This window comes from Procambarus clarkii, chromosome 23 (assembly GCF_040958095.1).
Source record: "Procambarus clarkii isolate CNS0578487 chromosome 23, FALCON_Pclarkii_2.0, whole genome shotgun sequence".
Lineage (NCBI taxonomy): Eukaryota > Metazoa > Arthropoda > Malacostraca > Decapoda > Cambaridae > Procambarus > Procambarus clarkii.
The window spans coordinates 12168240-12188979 of NC_091172.1; the positions used below are offsets into that span (position 1 = coordinate 12168240).

The following is a 20740-nucleotide window of genomic DNA, read 5'->3' on the forward strand; positions in this document are numbered from 1 at the left end:
GGGCTGCGAAGGTTTCAGTGACTACATAGCAGGTACTGTAACAAATGGAGGGAAAAAAATTATAGTCGCAGTCATATATAATCCACCACCAAATGACAGAAGACCTAGACAGGAATATGATAGAAACAACATGGCCACCATTAACATAATAGAAAGAGCAGCTTCTGTTGCTAGCAGGAATGGATCTGGACTACTAATTATGGGAGACTTCAACCATGGGAAGATAGATTGGAAGAACAGAGACCCGCATGGAGGACCAGAAACATGGAGAGCTAAGCTGCTGGACGTGGCAACAAGAAACTTTCTAAGCCAGCACACCAAAGAACCAACAAGAATGAGAGGAGAAGATGAACCAGCAATGCTTGATTTGATATTTACCCTAAATGAATGGGATATAAGGGAAGTTAAGATGGAAGCGCCCTTGGGAATGAGTGACCACAGTGTATTGAACTTTGAGTACCTGGTAGAGCTAGGACTTATCTCCCCCCAAAAAGAACTAGGAATCAAAAGGCTGGCATACCGAAAGGGAAATTATGAACAGATGAGAAGTTTCCTAAGTGAAATACCTTGGGACACAGACCTCAGAGACAAGTCTGTACAGGGTATGATGGACTATGTTACCCAAAAGTGTCAGGAGGCAGTAAACAGGTTCATCCCGGCCCAAAGGGAAAAATCCGAGAAGCAACAGAAGAATCCATGGTATAATAGGGCATGTATGGAAGCGAAGAAACTAAACAAAAAGGCGTGGAGGAACTTCCGGAATAACAGAACACCAGAAAGCAGAGAGAGATACCAGAGAACCAGGAATGAGTACGTCAGGGTGAGAAGAGAAGCAGAGAAAAATTTTGAAAATAATATAGCAAACAAAGCCAAGACCGAACCAAAGCTACTCCACAGTCACATCAGAAGGAAAACAACAGTGAAAGAACAGGTATTGAAACTTAGAACAGGCGAGGACAGGTATACAGAGAATGACAGAGAGGTGTGTGAGGAACTCAACAAAAGGTTCCAGGAGGTCTTCACAATAGAACAGGGTGAGGTCACTGTGCTAGGAGAAAGGGAGGTAAACCAGGCGGCCTTGGAGGAGTTCGAAATTACGAGAGAGGAGGTCAAGAGACACCTGCTGGATCTGGATGTTAGAAAGGCTGTTGGTCCAGATGGGATCTCACCATGGGTACTGAAAGAGTGTGCAGAGGCACTTTGCCTGCCACTCTCCATAGTGTATAGTAAGTCACTAGAGACGGGAGACCTACCAGAAATATGGAAGACGGCGAATGTGGTCCCAATATACAAAAAGGGCGACAGACAAGAGGCACTGAACTACAGGCCAGTGTCCTTGACTTGTATACCATGCAAGGTGATGGAGAAGATTGTGAGAAAAAACCTGGTAACACATCTGGAGAGAAGGGACTTCGTGACAAATCGCCAACATGGATTCAGGGAGGGTAAATCTTGCCTTACAGGCTTGATAGAATTCTACGATCAGGTGACACAGATTAAGCAAGAAAGAGAGGGCTGGGCGGACTGCATTTTCTTGGATTGTCGGAAAGCCTTTGACACAGTACCGCATAAGAGGCTGGTACATAAGCTGGAGAGACAGGCAGGTGTAGCTGGTAAGGTGCTCCAGTGGATAAGGGAGTATCTAAGCAATAGGAAGCAGAGAGTTACGGTGAGGGGTGAGACCTCCGATTGGCGTGAAGTCACCAGTGGAGTCCCACAGGGCTCTGTACTCGGTCCTATCTTGTTTCTGATATATGTAAATGATCTCCCGGAGGGTATCGATTCATTTCTCTCAATGTTTGCGGACGATGCTAAAATTATGAGAAGGATTAAAACAGAAGAGGACTGTTTGAGGCTTCAAGAAGACCTAGACAAGCTGAAGGAATGGTCGAACAAATGGTTGTTAGAGTTTAACCCAACCAAATGTAATGTAATGAAGATAGGTGTAGGAAGCAGGAGGCCAGATACAAGGTATCATCTGGGAGAGGAAATTCTTCAGGAGTCAGAGAAGGAAAAAGACTTGGGGGTTGATATCACGCCAGACCTGTCTCCTGCAGCACATGTCAAGCGGATAACATCAGCGGCATATGCCAGGCTGGCCAACATACGAACGGCATTCAGAAACTTGTGTAAAGAATCATTCAGAACTTTGTATACCACATATGTCAGGCCAATCCTGGAGTATGCAGCCCCAGCATGGAGTCCATATCTAGTCAAGGATAAGACTAAACTGGAAAAGGTTCAAAGGTTTGCCACGAGACTAGTACCCGAGCTGAGAGGTATGAGCTACGAGGAGAGACTACGGGAATTAAACCTCACTTCGCTGGAAGACAGAAGAGTTAGGGGGGACATGATCACCACATTCAAGATTCTGAAGGGGATTGATAGGGTAGATAAAGACAGTCTATTTAACACAAGGGGAACACGCACAAGGGGACACAGGTGGAAACTGAGTGCCCAAATGAGCCACAGAGATATTAGAAAGAACTTTTTTAGTGTCAGAGTGGTTGACAAATGGAATGCATTAGGAAGTGATGTGGTGGAGGCTGACTCCATACACAGTTTCAAGTGTAGATATGACAGAGCCCGATAGGCTCATGAATCTGTACACCTGATGATTGACGGTTGAGAGGCGGGACCAAAGAGCCAGAGCTCAACCCCCGCAAACACAACTAGGTGAGTACAACTAGGTGAGTTCACACACACACACACACACACACACACACACACACACACACACACACACACACACACACACACACAAACAAAGCTAACAAACGCAGTGTTTCCACAGGGCGACTATGTAGTGAGGAAAGAGAGAGAAGGGAGAGGAGGAGGTGGTGTAGCTTTGCTACTAAGAGAAGGTTGGAGTTTCGAAGAGATGGTAATTCAGAACTGTGAAGGTTTCAGTGACTACATATCAGGCACCATAGCAACTGGAGGACAGAAAATTATAGTAGTAGTCATATATAACCCCCCACCGAATGTCAGAAGACCCAGACAGGAATATGATAGAAACAACTTGGCCGCCATCAATATAATAGAGAGAGCAGCTTCTGTGGCTAGCAGGAACGGATCCAGGCTACTAATCATGGGAGACTTCAACCATGGAAAGATAGATTGGGGGAACAGAGACCCACATGGAGGCCCAGACACATGGAGAGCTAAGCTGCTGGATGTGGCAACAAGAAACTTTCTAAGTCAACACGTCAAGGGACCGACAAGAACGAGAGGAGGGGATGAACCAGCCTTGCTTGATCTGATATTTACCCTAAATGAGTCGGATATAAGGGAAGTTAAGTTGGAAGCCCCCTTGGGAATGAGTGATCATTGTGTATTGAGCTTTGAGAACCTGGTTGAGCTAGGAATTATCACCCCCAAAAAAGAACTGGGAAACAAAGGGCTGGCGTACCGAAAGGGAAACTATGAGGAGATGAATAAATTCCTATGGGATATACATTGGGACACAGAACTCGGAACCAAGTCCGTACAAGACATGATGGACTATGTCACCCAAAAATGTCAAAAGGCTGTAAGCAGGTTTGTCCCAGCCCAACAGGAAAAAACAGAGAAGCAAAGGAAGAGTCCTTGGTTTAATAGGGAATGTATGAAAGCAAAGGAGCTGAACAAAAGGGCATGGAGGAACTTCCGTAATAACAGAACACCAGAAAGTAGAGAGAGATACCAGAGAACCAGGAACGAGTATGTTAGTGTGAGAAGAGCAGCTGAGAAAAGGTATGAAAATGATATAGCTAATAAAGCCAAGACCGAACCAAAGCTACTACACAGTCACATCAGGAGGAAGACAACAGTGAAGGAACAGGTGATGAAACTTAGGGTGGGCGAGAACAGGTACACAGAGAATGACAAAGAGGTGTGTGAAGAACTCAACAAAAGGTTCCAGGAGGTCTTTACAATAGAGAGTCAAGGCGAGAGGGAGAAGTCACGGCGCTAGGAGAGGTGGCAGCAAACCAGGTGACCTTGGAAAGGTTCGAAATTACAAGAGATGAGGTCAAGAAGCACCTATTGGAGCTGGATGTGAGAAAAGCTGTTGGGCCGGATGGAATCTCACCATGGATATTGAAAGAGTGTGCAGGAGCACTTTGCTTGCCACTCTCCATAGTGTATAGTAGGTCACTGGAAACGGGAGACCTACCAGAAGTATGGAAGACTGCTAATTTAGTACCAATATTTAAAAAGGGTGACAGACAAGAGGCGCTGAACTACAGGCCAGTGTCCTTAACTTGTATACCATGCAAGGTGATGGAGAAGATTGTGAGAAAAAACCTAGTAACACATCTGGAGAGAAGAGACTTCGTGACAACCCATCAACATGGGTTCAGGGAGGGTAAATCTTGCCTTACAGGCTTGATAGAATTCTATGATCAGGTGACAAAGATTAAGCAAGAAAGAGAAGGATGGGCGGACTACATTTTTTTGGACTGTCGGAAAGCCTTTTACACAGTACCCCATAAAAGGTTGATGCATAAGCTTGAGAAACAGGCAGGAGTAACTGGTAGGGCGCTCCAGTGGATAAGGGAGTACCTAAGCAATAGGAAGCAGAGAGTTATAGTGAGGGGTGAGACCTCAGAATGGCGTGAAGTCACCAGTGGAGCACAGGTCCAAGCACAGGGCTCTGTGCTTGGACCTATCCTGTTTCTGATATACGTAAATGATCTCCCAGAGGGTATAGACTCATTCCTCTCAATGTTTGCTGACGACGCCAAAATTATGAGAAGGATTAAGACAGAGGAGGACAGCTTGAGGCTTCAAGAAGACCTGGACAAGCTGCAGGAATGGGCGAACAAATGGATGTTAGAGTTTAACCCAAGCAAATGTAATGTAATGAAGATAGGGGTAGGAAGCAGGAGACCAGATACAAGGTATCCCTTGAGAGATGAAATACTTCAAGAGTCAGAGAGAGAGAAAGACCTGGGGATTGATATCGCGCCAGACCTGTCCCCTGAAGCTCATATCAAGAGGATAACATCAGCAGCATATGCCAGGTTGGCTAACATAAGAACGGCCTTTAGAAACCTGTGTAAGGAATCTTTCAGAACATTATATACCACATATGTCAGAGCAATCCTGGAGTATGCGGCTCCAGCATGGAGTCCATATCTAGTCAAGCATAAGACTAAACTGGAAAAGGTTCAAAGGTTTGCCACCAGACTAGTACCCGAGCTGAGAGGTATGAGCTACGAGGAGAGACTACTTGAATTGAACCTCACTTCATTGGAAGACAGAGGAGTTAGGTTGGACATGATCACCACATTCAAGATTCTCAAGGGAATAGACAGGGTTGATAAAGACAGGCTATTTAACACAAGGGGCACACGCACTAGGGGACACAGGTGGAAACTGAATGCCGAAATGAGCCACAGAGATATTAGAAAGAACTTTTTTAGTGTCAGAGTGGTTGACAAATGGAATGCATTAGGAAACAATATGGTGGAGGCTGACTCCATACACAGTTTCAAGTGTAGATATGATAGAGCCCAATAGGCTCAGGAACCTGTACACCTGTTGATTGACGGTTGAGAGGCGGGACCAAAGAGCCAGAGCTCAACCCCCGCAGCACAACTAGGTGAGTACAACTAGGTGAGTACACACACACGCGCACACACACACACACACACACACACACACACACACACACACACACACACACACACACACACACACACACACAAACACACACACAAACACACACACACACACACACACACACACACACACACACACACACACACACACACACACACACACACACACACACACACACACACACACACACACACACACACACACACACACACACACACACACACACACACACACACACACACACACTCTGCGGCATATGCGAGGCTAGCTAACATCAGAACAGCGTTCAGGAACCTGTGTAAGGAATCATTCAGAATCTTGTACACCACATATGTAAGACCAATCATGGAGTATGCGGCCCCAGCATGGAGCCTGTAACTTGTCAAGCACAAGACGAAGCTGGAAAAAGTCCAAAGGTATGCCACTAGACTAGTCCCAGAACTAAGAGGCATGAGTTATGAGGAAAGGCTGCGGGAAATGCACCTTACGACACTGGAAGACAGAAGAGTAAAGGGAGACATGATCACAACCTACAAAATCCTCAGAGGAATCGACAAGTAAACAAGGATAAACTATTCAACACTGGTGGTGACGCGAACAAGGGGACACAGGTGGAAACTGAGCACCCACATGAGCCACAGAGACGTTAGAAGGAACTTTTTCAGTGTCAGAGTAGTTAACGGATGGAATGCATTAGGCAGTGATGTGGTGGAGGCTGACTCCATACACAATTTTAAATGTAGATATGATAGAGCCAAGTAGGCTCAGGAATCTGTACACCAGTTGATTGACAGTTGAGAGGCGGGACCAAAGAGCGAAAGCTCAACCCCCGCAAGCACAAATAGGTGAGTACAAATAAGTGAGTACTCACACACACACATACACACACAGGTTGGGCTGGAACAACAAGGACAGAGACCGCCTGGTAAAGATAGAGTTTGTAAATGAGACCACAAAGTAGGTTATTCTAGAAAGGAAGAGTCATATACAGAATGTGGAGGAATACAAGAAAGTATTGTTCCAGAGGGACAGGATGAAGGAAGAGAGAGCCATGGCGACAGAGGCATCCCAGCAACACCAGAGAGTAAGGCAACACCACAACCCTCCTCTGCAAAGAAACATTCCCTAACCCTCACCCTACCTGCCCCCACTCAAAAGCTCACTCAACCCTCCCTCCTCCAACCCCATTCCTCCCCTGTCACCTCTCCCCCATTTCTCCCCTGTTCCCCCATCCACTTCTTCCTATACCCTTAGCTTCAAGGTCATGTACTCGAATATAGATGGGATTATAAACAAGGCCAGTGAACTTAGGGAAAGAAAGCATGACGTAAACCCAGATGTTATTGGACATACAGAAACAACTCTCTCAGGAATCATAACGAATTTCCTCAGGACTACACTGTAATAAGGAAAGAGAGGGAAGGAAGGGGAAGAAGCAGAGAGGCTTTACTGATGAGAAAGGAATGGAGTTTCGAGGAGATGGTTATTCCAGGCTGTGAAGGGTTCAGAGACTTCATCACAGGCACCATGGCGATGGGAGGATCAAGAGTAGTAGTAGCAGTGATATATAACCCACCACCAAATGAAAGAAGACCCAGGCAAGAGTTTGACAGAAACAACATGGCAGTTAACATCATTATTGAGAGAGTAGCCACTGCTGCCTGTAGAAATCGATCCCATCTGCTCATCATGGGGGACTTTAATCATGGAAGGATAGACTGGGAAAACAGAGAACCACATGGAGGTGAGGAAACATGGAGAGCAAAACTGCTAGAGGTGACGACTAGAAACTTTTTAAGTCATCATGTCAAGGGTTCCACGAGAATTAGAGGCAATGATGAACCAGCAAGACTCGACCTAGTATTCACTCTGAACGTTTCAGACATAAGGAAAATCGATCTTGAAGCCCCCGTGGGTATGAGTGATCACAGTGTACTGTTGTTTGAATATCTGGTTGAAGAAGGGTTAATGAACTCAAGGAAGGGACCAGAGAGCAAGAGCCGGCATTCCGGAAGGGAAACTATGAGGAGATGAGAAAATTCCTAACTGAAATAGCTTGGGAAACAGAGCTCAGAGAAAAGACGGTTCAAGGCATGATGGACTACATCACACAGAAGTGTAAGGAGGCAGCAGACAAGTTCGTCCCCGTCCAAAATGAAAAAAATGAAAAAAATGAAATGGAGATGAGAAACCCATGGTTTAATCAGAGTTGCAAGCTAGGAGAGCAGCTAAGTAAAAGGACGTGGAGAAACTATAGAAGCAACAGAACACTAGAGAGCAGAGAAAGATACCAGAGAACCAGGAATGAATACGTAAGGGTGAGAAGAGAGGCAATATGAAAATGACATAGCGAGCAAGGCAAAGACTCAACCCAAACTGCTGCATAGCAACATCAGGAGGAAAACAACAGTGAAGGAACACGTAATGAAACTGAGGACAGGGGCAGAAAGATTCACTACAAACGACAAAGAAGTGTGTGAGGAACTCAATAAGAAATACCAGGAAGTCTTCATACCAGAGCAAGGAGAAGTCCCAGAGATAAGTGAGGGAACATCAACCCAGACACCTCTAGAATAGTTTGTGATTATCAATGGGGAGGTGAGGAAGCATCTGCTAGATTTGGACGTGTCAAAGGCTGTAGGCCCGGATGAAATCTCACCATGGATTCTAAAGGAAGGAACAGAAGCTCTGTGCCTACCACTCTCCTTGGTGTACAACAAGTCACTGGTAACAGGTGAACTGCCAAAAATTTGGAAGACTGCCAATGTAGTCCCAATATACAAGAAGGGTGATAGGCAGGAGGCACTGAACTACAGGCCAGTGTCCCTAACTTGCATTCCATGCAAGATGATGGAAAAGATTGTGCGAATAAAGCTAGTGGAACATCTGGAGCAAAGGAACTTTGTAACACAACATCAACATGGGTTCAGAGATGGCAAATCATGCCTAACAGGATTAACTGAGTTCTATGACCAGGCAACAAAAATCAGGCAAGAGAGAGAGGGCTGGGCAGGCTGCATATTTCTGGACTGCCAGAAAGCTTTTGACACAGTACCACATAAGAGACTGGTGCACAAACTGGAGATGCAGGCAGGAGTGAAAGGGAAGGTACTCCACTGGATAAGAGATTATCTAAGCAACAAGACACAGCGAGTCATCCTGAGGGGTGAGATCTCAGAGTGGTGGGTTGTCACCAGTGGAGTCCCACAGGGATCAGTCCTTGGACCTATACTGTTCCTGATATACGTAAATGATCAACCAGAAGGAATTGACTCGTTCCTCTCGATGTTTGCTGATGATGCAAAAATAATGAGGTGGATCAGGACAGAGGAGGATAGTACGAGGCTACAAGAAGACTTAGACAAACTGAAGGAATGGTCCGACAAATGGCTACTAAAGTTCAACCCAAGTAAATGTAAGGTAATGCAAGTAGGAGGAGGAACTAGGAGACCAGTCACTGGATACCGAATGGGAGATGAAGTCCTTCACGAAACGGACCGAGATAAAAATCTGGGAGTTTGATATCACAGCAAACCTGTCTCCCGAAGCCCACATCAAAAGAATAACATCAGCGGCCTATGCGAGGCTGGCTAACATCAGAACTGCTTTGTTTTCTAAAAATAACCACCTTCCTCTTCGCTTCCAGCTTGCCCTTGCCTCCCTGAAATCTAACAACTCTATTCTTATCCTTCCTTCCGACAAAAGCAATTCGGTGGTTGTCCTTGACCGTGAGAACTACCTCCGAAAAGCAGATGTCTTGCTCTCTGACTCTCGCACTTATGCTCCTCTGACTTCTAACCCTTTGGATCGCCTCAAAACTTCCTTTAACCGCAAACTAAGACAGCTCTCTAGTCTTTGCCCTCCTGACTTTGATCTCATTAAACGTTTCCGTGTCATCTGCCCTTCTCTTCCTTATTTCTATGGTCTTCCTAAGACTCATAAACCTGGTGTTCCTCTTCGTCCTATCATTTCTTCACGGGGCTCTGTCAGCTATCCTCTTGCCTCCTGGCTCGCTAAAACCCTGACACCTTACCTTGGCACTTTTTCCCCTGCCCACCTTCGTCACTCTCAGGACTTCATAGAAAGACTGCGCCTGCAACCCTCTTGTAAGATGCTTAGTCTTGATGTCGACTCTCTGTTCACTAATGTTCCGCTCGATGACGTTCTCTCTTTCCTCAGACAGAAGGCGTCAGAGGGTCTCCTTCCTCTCCCACTTCCCACTGACGTTTTCCTCGATCTCATTAGACTCTGTGTTGAATCTAACTCTTTCTCTTTCAACGGAAAATATTACACTCAAACTTTCGGCGTCGCTATGGGTTCCCCTCTCGCCCCTGTTCTTGCTAATTTCTACACGGAATACTTCGAAACTGTTCTTCTTCCTTCTACTGATACTCGTCCCTCTCTCTGGCTTCGATATGTTGATGACATTTTTGCTTTATGGCCTCATGACCTTAATCTTTTCCAGCCTTTCCTCGCCTCTCTTAACAATCTGGCTCCTTCTATCCATTTCAAAGTTGAGTGGGAATCTAATTTCCTCCTTCCTTTTCTTGATGTTCATGTTCACAGCTCTGTGTCTGGGTTCTCTTTCTCTGTCTACCGTAAACCCATGCATAGTGGCATGTACATTCACTTCTTTTCCTACCATCCTCCTTCTGTTAAGAAAAGTGTCCTCGTCTCTCTCTTCCTCCGCGCTCTACTCATCAGCGACCCTCAGTTTCCTGATTCTGAAATTGCCTTTATCTACAAATCATTCTCTCGCCTTGGTTATCCTTTGCATTTCATCAACTGTGCCCACTCTCAAGCTAAACGAAATTTCTTTCATCCTAAACCTGCTTCCAACACTAGTAGCACTGTACTATGCCTTCCCTTCATATCTGAACTCAAAACTTTTACCAATACCTTTCGTCCTCTTGACATTAAACTCGCCTTTCGACAAACTAGCACACTTCGTAGCAATCTAGTTCACACTGCTCCTCCTGCTTCTAATGCTGCTGGTGTCTACTCTATTTCCTGTTCATCTTGTCCTCTCCAATACTTTGGCGAAACTGGCCGTACACTGAATGACAGACTTAAAGAACACAAGAGAAGTGTTAAGTCTGCAGACACTAACAATGCTCTCTTCTGCCATGTGAGGGATTCTAATCATCCAATTGATTGGTCTTCCTCCAAAATAATCTTTCCTGCCTCTACTCTACACAGACGCCGTCTTGTAGAATCGGCTCTTATAAACAATGTACCCAACATGAACTTGAGTCCTGGCTTTGTTGCTGTGGACTCTTCCCTTTCACAGTATATACTCAAATGCTCTAATCTTTCTAACAAACGTGACTTAACATAAGCTTTCCCATATGCAGGCGATGAGTCACAATAACGTGGCTGAAGTATGTTTGATGTCATCATCTAAATAAGCTTTCCCCCTTCCATTTCTTTCTTTCTCTTTCCTTTTCTTTCTCTCTTCTCCCTTTTTCTGTTCATTGTCTTCTCCTACGCTCCCTTGCTATCCTCTTCTCTTTTTTCCTATTACTATCTCCTTCGGTGGTTATAATAGGAGCTGCCTCGTATGGGCCAATAGGCCTGCTGCAGTTCTCATTACTACTATCCCCTACACCTGACTTTCCTCCTCAGCTCTCTCTTGCCTATTTATTGCCTGTCCCTACCTCCTCATCACAATCGTCTTGAGAATGGTCCAGGACGGACCGAAACGTCGTCGTCCCTTCAATTTCTAGTGTGTGGTCTGGTCAACATACTTCAGCCACGTTATTGTGACTCATCGCCTGAATACCACATATGTCAGGCCAATCCTGGAGTATGCCGCCCCAGCATAGAGTCCATATCTAGTCAAGGATAAGATCGAACTGGAAAAGGTTCAAAGGTTTGCCACCAGACTAGTACCCGAGCTGAGAGGTATGAGCTACGAGGAGAGGCTACGGGAATTAAACCTCACTTCGCTGGAAGATAGAGAAGTTATGGGGAACATGATCACCACAATCAAGATTCTCAAGGGAATTGATAGAGTAATAAAGACAGTCTATTTAACACAAGGGGCACACGCATTAGGGGACACAGGTGGAAACTGAGTGCCCCAAATGAGCCACAGAGATATTAGAAAAAACTTTTTTAGTGTCAGGGTGGTTGACAAATGGAATGCATTAGGAAGTGATGTGGTGGAGGCTGACTCCATACACAGTTTCAAGTGTAGATATGATAGAGCCCAATAGGCTCAGGAACCTGTACACCTGTTGATTGACGGTTGAGAGGCGGAACTAAAGAACCAATGCTTAACCCCTGCAAGCACAATTAGGTGAGTACACACACACACACAAGGAATTGGGAGCCGGTGGCCGAGCGGAAAGCACGCGACACGTGATCCTGTGGTCCCGGGTTCGATCTCGTGCGCCGACGAGAAACGATGGACAGAGTTTCTTTCACCCTATGTCCCTGTTACCTAGCAGTAAATACGTACCTGGGAGTTAGTCAGCTATCACAGGCTGCTTCCTGGGGTGTGTGTCGTGTGAAAAAAATAGTAATTTTAATAGAAACATTTGATTGACAGTTGAGAGGCGGGCCGAAAGAGCAGAGCTCAACCCCCGCAAGCATAACTAGGTGAATACACTAACACACTCACACACACACACAAACACACAGAAGAGTAGATGGAAGACAGAAGAGTAAGAGGAGACATGATCACTACCTACAAAATTCTCAGAGGAATTGACAGGGTAGATAAGGATAAACTTTTTAACATGGGTTGTACGTGAACAAGGGGACACACGTGGAAACTGAGTACCCAAATGAGCCACAGGGACGTTAGAAAGAACTTTTTCAGTGTCAGAGTAGTTAACAGGTGGAATGCATTAGGCAGTGATGTGGTGGAGGCTTACTCTATAGACAGTTTCAAATGTAGATATGATAGAGTCCAGTAGGCTCAGGAATCTGTACATCAGTTGATTGACGGTTGAGAGGCGGGACCAAAGAGCTAAAGCTCAACCCCCACAAGCTCAACTAGGTGAGTACACACAATCGCTCTCTCTCTCTCTTTCTCTAATGGCGAGAGCAGAGAGGCAAACTCGGGGAAACAAACGCCGGACGACAAACATGACGGGAACAAACTCAGAGGAAGAAGAGGGACAGGAAGCCTGGATTAGGGATTCAATCGAACAAAAGTGGAGAGAATTCATAGAAGGGCTGAGGGTAATGTGGGAGTCAGTAACCAGCCTGCAAGATGAGCTGAAGGCAGCAGAGGAGGAAATCAAAAGCCTGAAAGAGAATCCTACTCAATTCCAGACGCAGACCCCTCATCAGGGAGACAGTAATGTTCTTGTAGAGGCGGACTTCTACAATGCAGCCCTTTTTTGCAGAATTGTTTAAAAAGAGCCCTGAAGCTAGGTCTGCAGTAAGGAAAGTTGCCATGGAAGTGGCTTCTTCTCAGGAAACAGCTAGATGTACATGCCAGCTGATAGAGAGAAAAAGAGCAGTAGTAGTAGTAGTTTGGCATTAAGGGGCAAACAGGGACCAGCCCAGCAGAGAGGAGAGACTAGGACAAAAACGTAGTTACTGAAATCCTTAAAGAGGTAAGGATGGAGAGGGCTGACCAGAATATCGAAAAGGTTTTCAGACTTGGACAGTACCAGAAGGACAGAGACCGATTGATAAAGGTGGTATTCATGAGCAAGAACAGAAAAGAGGACATGTTAGCAAAGACTAGCATATGTACTGAAGTTCAAAAAAATTTCCTGCAGAGGGATATGCCAAGGAACGAGAGAATAAGGGCAGTAGATGTGACGAGGGAGCACAGTGAGAAAGAAAGGATTCAGGGAACCACAACCACGAACCCTACAATCCTAGAGGGGAATGGGGAACCCTTCACAAGCAGTTCAACAACCATAGACAGAGGAGCACCACCCCCACTCACCCCAACCCCCCCAAGCCCTCCCTTCTCCCCCATACCCTCTCGTCTCCCACCCCAAGTCCTTCCTTCTCCTACACCCCCTAAGCATTTATAATTTAATAACGTTTAATAACAGAACACTGGACACGTGATCCTGTGGTTCTGGGTTCGATCCCGGGTGGCAGGGAGAAATATGAGCCGAGTTTCTTTCACACTGATGCACCTGTTACCTAGCAGTAAATAGGTACCTGGGAGTTAGTCAGCTGTCACGGGTTGTTTCCTGGGGGTGGAGACCTGGTCGAGGACTGGGCCGTGGGGACACTAAAGCCCCGAAATCATCTCAAGATAACCTAAAGATAGATAATGTATAATAGCCCCATCCACATATATTCGCCCCAGACCAATTTCCTAAAGCAGTGGGATGGACATCAAGAACAAGAGTGAGCGGAAATGGACAGAAGAGAGTGAGTTTTAAAATAATGTACTCAAACATAGATGGGATTACAAATAAAGGAAACGAACTTAGAGAAAGATCAAAAGAAGAAAACCCAGATGTAATAGCACTCACAGAAAGGAAACTGTCAGGAATCACATCGAATGTTGTGTTTCCTCATGACTACTTTATGGTAAGGAAAGAGAGGGGAGGAAATGGGAGGAGGAAAGGAAGGAGGAAGAAGAGGAGGAGGAGGAAGATGTGGAGGAGGAGGAGAGGCTCTGAAGGGTTAAGAGACTACATAATGGACAATAAGATACTAACATGACCAAAGACAGTAGTAGTGATTCATAATCCTTCATTAATGACAGAAACCGATAAAAAAAGTGTGAAAGATCCAACATGTCAATTATCACTGTAATAGCTCACAGTGATAAGTAGACAGAGAGAGCCTCTGCCAACTGAAGAAATAGGTTCAAACTCCTAATCATGGTAGACTTCAACCATGTAAAGATAGAATGAGAGAACATGGAGTTACATGGAGTCACAAACACATGGAGAGCAAAGCTGTTGGATATGACACGGGAAACATTTTAAGTCAGCATGTAAGGGGACCCAGAGGACTGAGAGGCAACCTGATATTCGTAGTGAGCGAGTCAAACATAAGGCAATCAAATTGGAAGCTCCCGTTGGATTGAGTGACCACATGTACTGACGTTTGAGTATCTGGTGAAAATAGGAATAACCTACTGAAGGAAAGGACCAGAAAGCAAAAGCCAGTTATGCCGAAGTGTAAGTTACGATGAGATGAGAGAATTCTTAATATGAACCATCGGAAAGAGAAATCACTGCACATAACAAGATTGACTGAATCATGCAGAAGTGTCAGGAGGCAGAGGAAAAGTCTGTCTCGATCCAAAAGAAAAGGAATGAAATGCAGAGGAGAAATACAGAGTTTAATTAGGAATGTAAAGAAGGAAAGCAAGTATGTCCAAGGGCATACTTGGACATGGAGAAACTACAGGAATAACAGAACACCAGAAAGCAGAGAAAAATACGAGAGCAGATATTCATACCTAAGAGCGAGAAGAAAGACAGAAAGACAGTACGAAAACGATATAGTAAACAAAGCAAAGAACCAACCAAAATTACTTAACAACTTCATCAGGACGAAGACAACAGTAAAGGAACAGGTGGTGAAACTAATAAAAGGAAGTCAAAGAGACACAAACTCACTTACTACAGACTCACTGACTACAGACTCAATGACTACAGACTCACTGACTTCAGACTCACTGACTTCAGACTCACTGACTTCAGACTCACTGACTTCAGACTCACTGACTTCAGACTCACTGACTACCGACTCACTGACTTCAGACTCACTGACTACAGACTCACTGACTTCAGACTCACTGACTACAGACTCACTGACTTCAGACTCACTGACTACAGACTCACTGACTTCAGACTCACTGACTTCAGACTCACTGACTTCAGACTCACTGACTTCAGACTCACTGACTTCAGACTCACTGACTTCAGACTCACTGACTTCAGACTCACTGACTTCAGACTCACTGACTTCAGACTCACTGACTACAGACTCACTGACTTCAGACTCACTGACTTCAGACTCACTGACTTCAGACTCACTGACTTCAGACTCACTGACTTCAGACTCACTGACTACAGACTCACTGACTTCAGACTCACTGACTTCAGACTCACTGACTTCAGACTCACTGACTTCAGACTCACTGACTTCAGACTCACTGACTTCAGACTCACTGACTACAGACTCACTGACTTCAGACTCACTGACTTCAGACTCACTGACTTCAGACTCACTGACTACAGACTCACTGACTTCAGACTCACTGACTTCAGACTCACTGACTTCAGACTCACTGACTACACTCACTGACTACAGACTCACTGACTACAGACTCACTGACTACAGACTCACTGACTTCAGACTCACTGACTACAGACTCACTGACTACAGACTCACTGACTACCGACTCACTGACTTTTAACTCACTGACTACCGACTCACTGACTTTTAACTCACTGACTTCAGACTCACTGACTTTTAACTCACTGACTTCAGACTCACTGACTTCAGACTCACTGACTACAGACTCATTGACTACAGACTCACTGACTTTTAACTCACTGACTACCGACTCACTGACTTTTAACTCACTGACTTCAGACTCACTGACTTTTAACTCACTGACTTCAGACTCACTGACTTCAGACTCACTGACTACAGACTCATTGACTACAGACTCACTGACTTCAGACTCACTGACTACAGACTCATTGACTACAGACTCACTGACTTCAGACTCACTGACTTCAGACTCACTGACTACAGACTCATTGACTACAGACTCACTGACTTCTGACTCATTGACTACAGACTCACTGACTTCTGACTCACTGACTACAGACTCACATTTTCTAAGACTCACATACTTTCCAGAACTCGGAACAAGTATTCTTCTTAAAAATAAAAACATAAGTTTAATTATGGTCTTTCATAACAACATAGCATCTGTTAAAATGTTTCTCCGCGTGTTTCCTAACAGCATAAACAAGAATTTTAATTAAAATATTTGCTCACTTCTCGTCCACGACCTCAATGTTGTTGTGCTGCTCCTTACTGCTGTTTATACCTGCACTTGCCCCCCCCTCACACATGTAATCAACGTGGACAGGTATATATAGTAAAGGAATTCCTGGCATCCGTCTTGCCAGCTGGTCAGTCTCTAATAGAGAAACAGGCTCCGCTAATGAAGAGCAGGAGGGTTTGAACTCCAGGGGTGGTATCTGTGTTTTCTCATCAGCACAGCCGGGTGTACAGTCTGCGTTTGTGTAGAGGATTCTCCAGAAGCTGTCTTGGCTTCCCACAAGTGTCTAGGTCAGACTTTATGAATATTGAAGTTCAGGAAGTTGGCAGACTAGGAGGTCCTCAGTGACTCGATCCGTCCTGAATGCCTTCAGAGAGTAATTAAATTCCATTAGACTCATCTGGGGATGAGAGTTTTACTCTAAGGTGAGTTCCCAAGAGCAGTAAACTAATTTTAATATCGAATCTATACGTCGTTGATTTCAACAACCGACAGAAGAAGATCATTCTCCTAAAGCTTATCTCTATATATTTTCAGGAGACATCAACCATTGAGATTTCCATGTCTGAAAAGGGTGAACACCATTTTGATGTAAGACAGTGGCATTAAAAATAAATGTAGCTTAATTATGGAGAAATAGAGCAAAATTTTGAAGAAATGCAATTGTATTCTTCAGAAGAACAATGTCCTTTTGACGAAACCTGAACTGCACATTCTGTTTTGATATTATTATTATTATTATTATTATTATTATTATTATTATTATTATTATTATTATTATTATTATTATTATTACTATTATTATTATTGTTATTATTATCATCATCATCATCATCATCATCATCATCATCATCATCATTATTATTATTATTATTATTATTATTATTATTATTATTATTATTATTATTATTACTAGCAGTATCCGGCCCATGCGTTGCTGTGCCTCAACAACGCTTGAGCGTTGCTGAGCCACAGTAACCTTCCCTGCCCCCCAGTCCTCCCCACCATTTTTCCCTGACCCGTCTCTTCGGCCACCCAACCATTCCCCACTCCACCGTCCCCACTATTCCCCACTCCACCATCCCCTCTTCCTTCCCACCATGCCCCACTCCCTTGTCCCTTTATCCTCCCCACTATTCTCCATTCCCCCATCCCCTCGTCCCCAACATTCCAAACTTTCCCGTCCCCTCGTCCTTCCCCACCATTACCCCTTCCGTTGTTCCCGCATCCTCTCCACTATCTCTCACTTCCGCCCCCTCGTCATCCCCACTCCCTCGTGCGATGCCTTCCCAAACGGTCTGATGTTCCCATCCGAAAATTGGGAACATCAAGTGATCTGATGTTCCCATCACTGAAATATAAGAAAAACAGATAAAAAATTAAATGACAATATAAAAAGAATATAAAATAAACTATACTCACGAAATGAACGGTATGGTAAACAACACAGCTCAATTCCAACACAATGTCACACAAAATAATTCAATAAAAAATTAAATATATCGAAATCTATGAAAACAAAATTTATCAATGCAATCCGAAACACTGAAATGGAATTCGTGACATATTTTGTATAGCGTGCATGTTGCTATTATGTGCAACAGATGGCGCTGTTGTTCAAAAACGTATGTTTTTACCTGTCACAGGTGTGGCAACTATATAGTAGGTATATAAAAAGACGCACCTATTTGAATGCAACGCTGTGTCAAAATTTCAAAGCAATCGGTGAGAAACTTTTGGAGATTACAGCATGTGTTGCACTTACGTCCAACAGATGGCGCTGTTTAAAAAAAAAAAACGTTTTTTTCCTGTCACAGGTGAGGCATGTGGGAAAATATATAGTAGATATATAAAAAGACGCTCCTATTCGAATGCACCATTGTATCAAAATTCAAAGGAACCGGTGAAGAGGTTTCGTAGATTTCCCTCACATGAGAAAAACATGAAAAACACAGTTTTTCAGAAAACAGCATGTTTGTTTTTTTACCGTCACAGATGTGTCATCTATATAGTATGTATATAAAATGTATGTATATAAAAAAAATAGTATAATGTGAAAATTTCAAAGCAATCGGTGAAGAACTTCAGGAGATTAGCGGTTATGCACAACTGAAGCACTTCCATATTTATTTATATAGATTGTAATTATTATTAATATTATTATTATTATTATAAAGGATAACAATATTTATCCGGAGCCCAAGAGCACAATTACGAGGATTCACAACAAATAATAAATAGACTTCTATTTAGTTATATATGGGGAACATATATAGTATATGTTCTTGTCTGAACATATCTTGTCTGCCTCTGTGTATCTGCATGTAAGCATGGTCCTTTCTGGTAAAATGCTAACTATAACAGCCATGTACGCCCAGGATACAATGTACTCGGTGTATGCGTTTGCCGGAAACCTCTGAACAAAAATAATGCACTTCCAAGCAAGCACAGTTTTATTTTGTGCGTTATTTCCTCTCCAAGGAACAAAATATTACCTCTAAAATCTCGGGGAATCTCTGCTTTTTTCCCCCCCCGGTGGTCATATAGTCATTGTGTGAAGAATCATTGTACAAATATTTTGGAGGGCTCGCGTATCTGTACCAGAAGCATCAGGCTCCCGAAATAAAGATTCGGCGAATTTTCCCAGGAATTCTGTGTTCATGGACATATTGCAAGAAAAACAGTGAAAGCTTACGAAATGTGCGTGTGTGTGTGTGTACTCACCTTGTTGTACTCACCTTGTTATACTTGCGGGGGGGTTGAGCTCTGGTTCTTTGGTCCCGCCTCTCAATCGTCAATCAACTGGTGTATAGACTCATAGCTTCTCGAGCTCTATCATATCTACATTTCAAACTGTGTATGGAGTCAGCCTCCACAACATCACTGCCTATAGCATTCCGCTTCTTAACTTCTCTGACACTGAAAAAATTCTTTCTAACATCCCTGTGGCTCATTTGGGTACTTATTTTCCACCTGTGCTCCCTCTTTTTTGCGTACCACCCGTGTTAAAAAGTTTATCTTTATCTACCCTGTCAATTCCACTGAGAATTTTGTAGGTAGTGATCATGTCTCCTCTTACTCTTCTGTCTTCCTGTGTCGTAAGGTGCATTTCACGCAGCCATTCCTCGTAACTCATGCCGCTTAGTTCTGAGACTAGCTTAGTGGTATATCTCTGAACTTTTTCCAGCTTCGTCTTGTGCTTGAAAAAGCTACGGGTTACATGCTGGGGCCGCATACTCCAGGATTGGTCTTACATATGTTGTATACAAGGTTATGAATGATTCCTTACCCAGGTTCCTGAAGGCTGTTCTGATGTTAGCCAGCCTCCTGTTGCTGCAAATGTAATTCTTTTTCATGTGGGCTTCAGGAGACAGGTTTGGTGTGATATCAACTCCTAGATCTTTCTCTCTGTCTGTTTCATGAAGGACTTCATTTCCCATTCGGTATCCAGTGTCTGGCCTCCGGTTTCCCCCGCCTAGTTTCATGACCTTGCATTTACTCTGGTTGAACTTTAGAAGCCATTTGTTGGACCATTCCATCAGTCTGTCTAGGTCCTCTTGTAGCCTCCTACTATCATCCGCTGTTTTAATCCTCCTCATAATTATTGCATCATCAGCAAACAAAGAATGAAACGATTCTATACCCTCTGGGAGTTCATTTACATATATCAGAAACTGTATAGGTCAAAGGACAGAACCCTGCGAGACACCACTGGTAACGTCTCGCAAATCTGAGGCCTCACCCCTCACAGTGACTCACTATCTTCACTTGCTTAGGTACTCCCTTATCCAATGGAGTACCTTCCCTTTCACTCCTGCCTGAATCTCCAGCTTTTTCACTAGCCTCTTGTGTGGTACTGTGTCAAAAGTTTTCTGGCAATCCAAAAATATGCAGTCTGACCATTCGTCTTTTTCTAGCCCAATTTTTGTTGCCTGGTCATAGAATTCAATTAATCCTGTGAGGCAGGACTTGCCATCCCTGATCCCATGTTGATGCTGTGTTACAATGTTCTTTCGCTCCAAATGCTCGACAAGCTTTTTTCGCACAATTTTCTCAATCAGCTTGCATGGTATGAAAGTTAGGGACTCTAGCCTGTAGTTCAGTGCCGCCTGCCTAATCCCCCATCTTGTATATCAGGACTTCATTAGCAGTCTTCCAAATTTTTGGCAATTC

The 20740-nt window shown here is 44.1% G+C and overlaps 1 protein-coding gene across 1 annotated transcript; it reads left to right on the top strand.

Moving 5' to 3' along the window:
- Positions 1-13184: 13184 nt before the first annotated feature.
- LOC138367684 (uncharacterized) lies at positions 13185-15855 on the top strand. Its single transcript, XM_069329647.1, has 2 exons — positions 13185-13297; positions 15174-15855. The coding sequence occupies exons 1-2, from the start codon at positions 13185-13187 to the stop codon at positions 15853-15855; spliced, it is 795 nt and encodes a 264-aa protein (XP_069185748.1).
- The last annotated feature ends 4885 nt before the right edge of the window (positions 15856-20740 follow it).

Excerpts from the sequence above, each read along its gene's own strand:
- LOC138367684 (XM_069329647.1), top strand. The coding sequence starts at position 13,185 with ATGGAGAGGGCTGACCAGAATATCGAAAAGGTTTTCAGACTTGGACAG. Across the intron at positions 13,298-15,173 it reads AAGAACAGAAAAGAGGACAT|ACTCACTGACTACAGACTCA; the intron begins GTTAGCAAAGAC and ends CACTTACTACAG.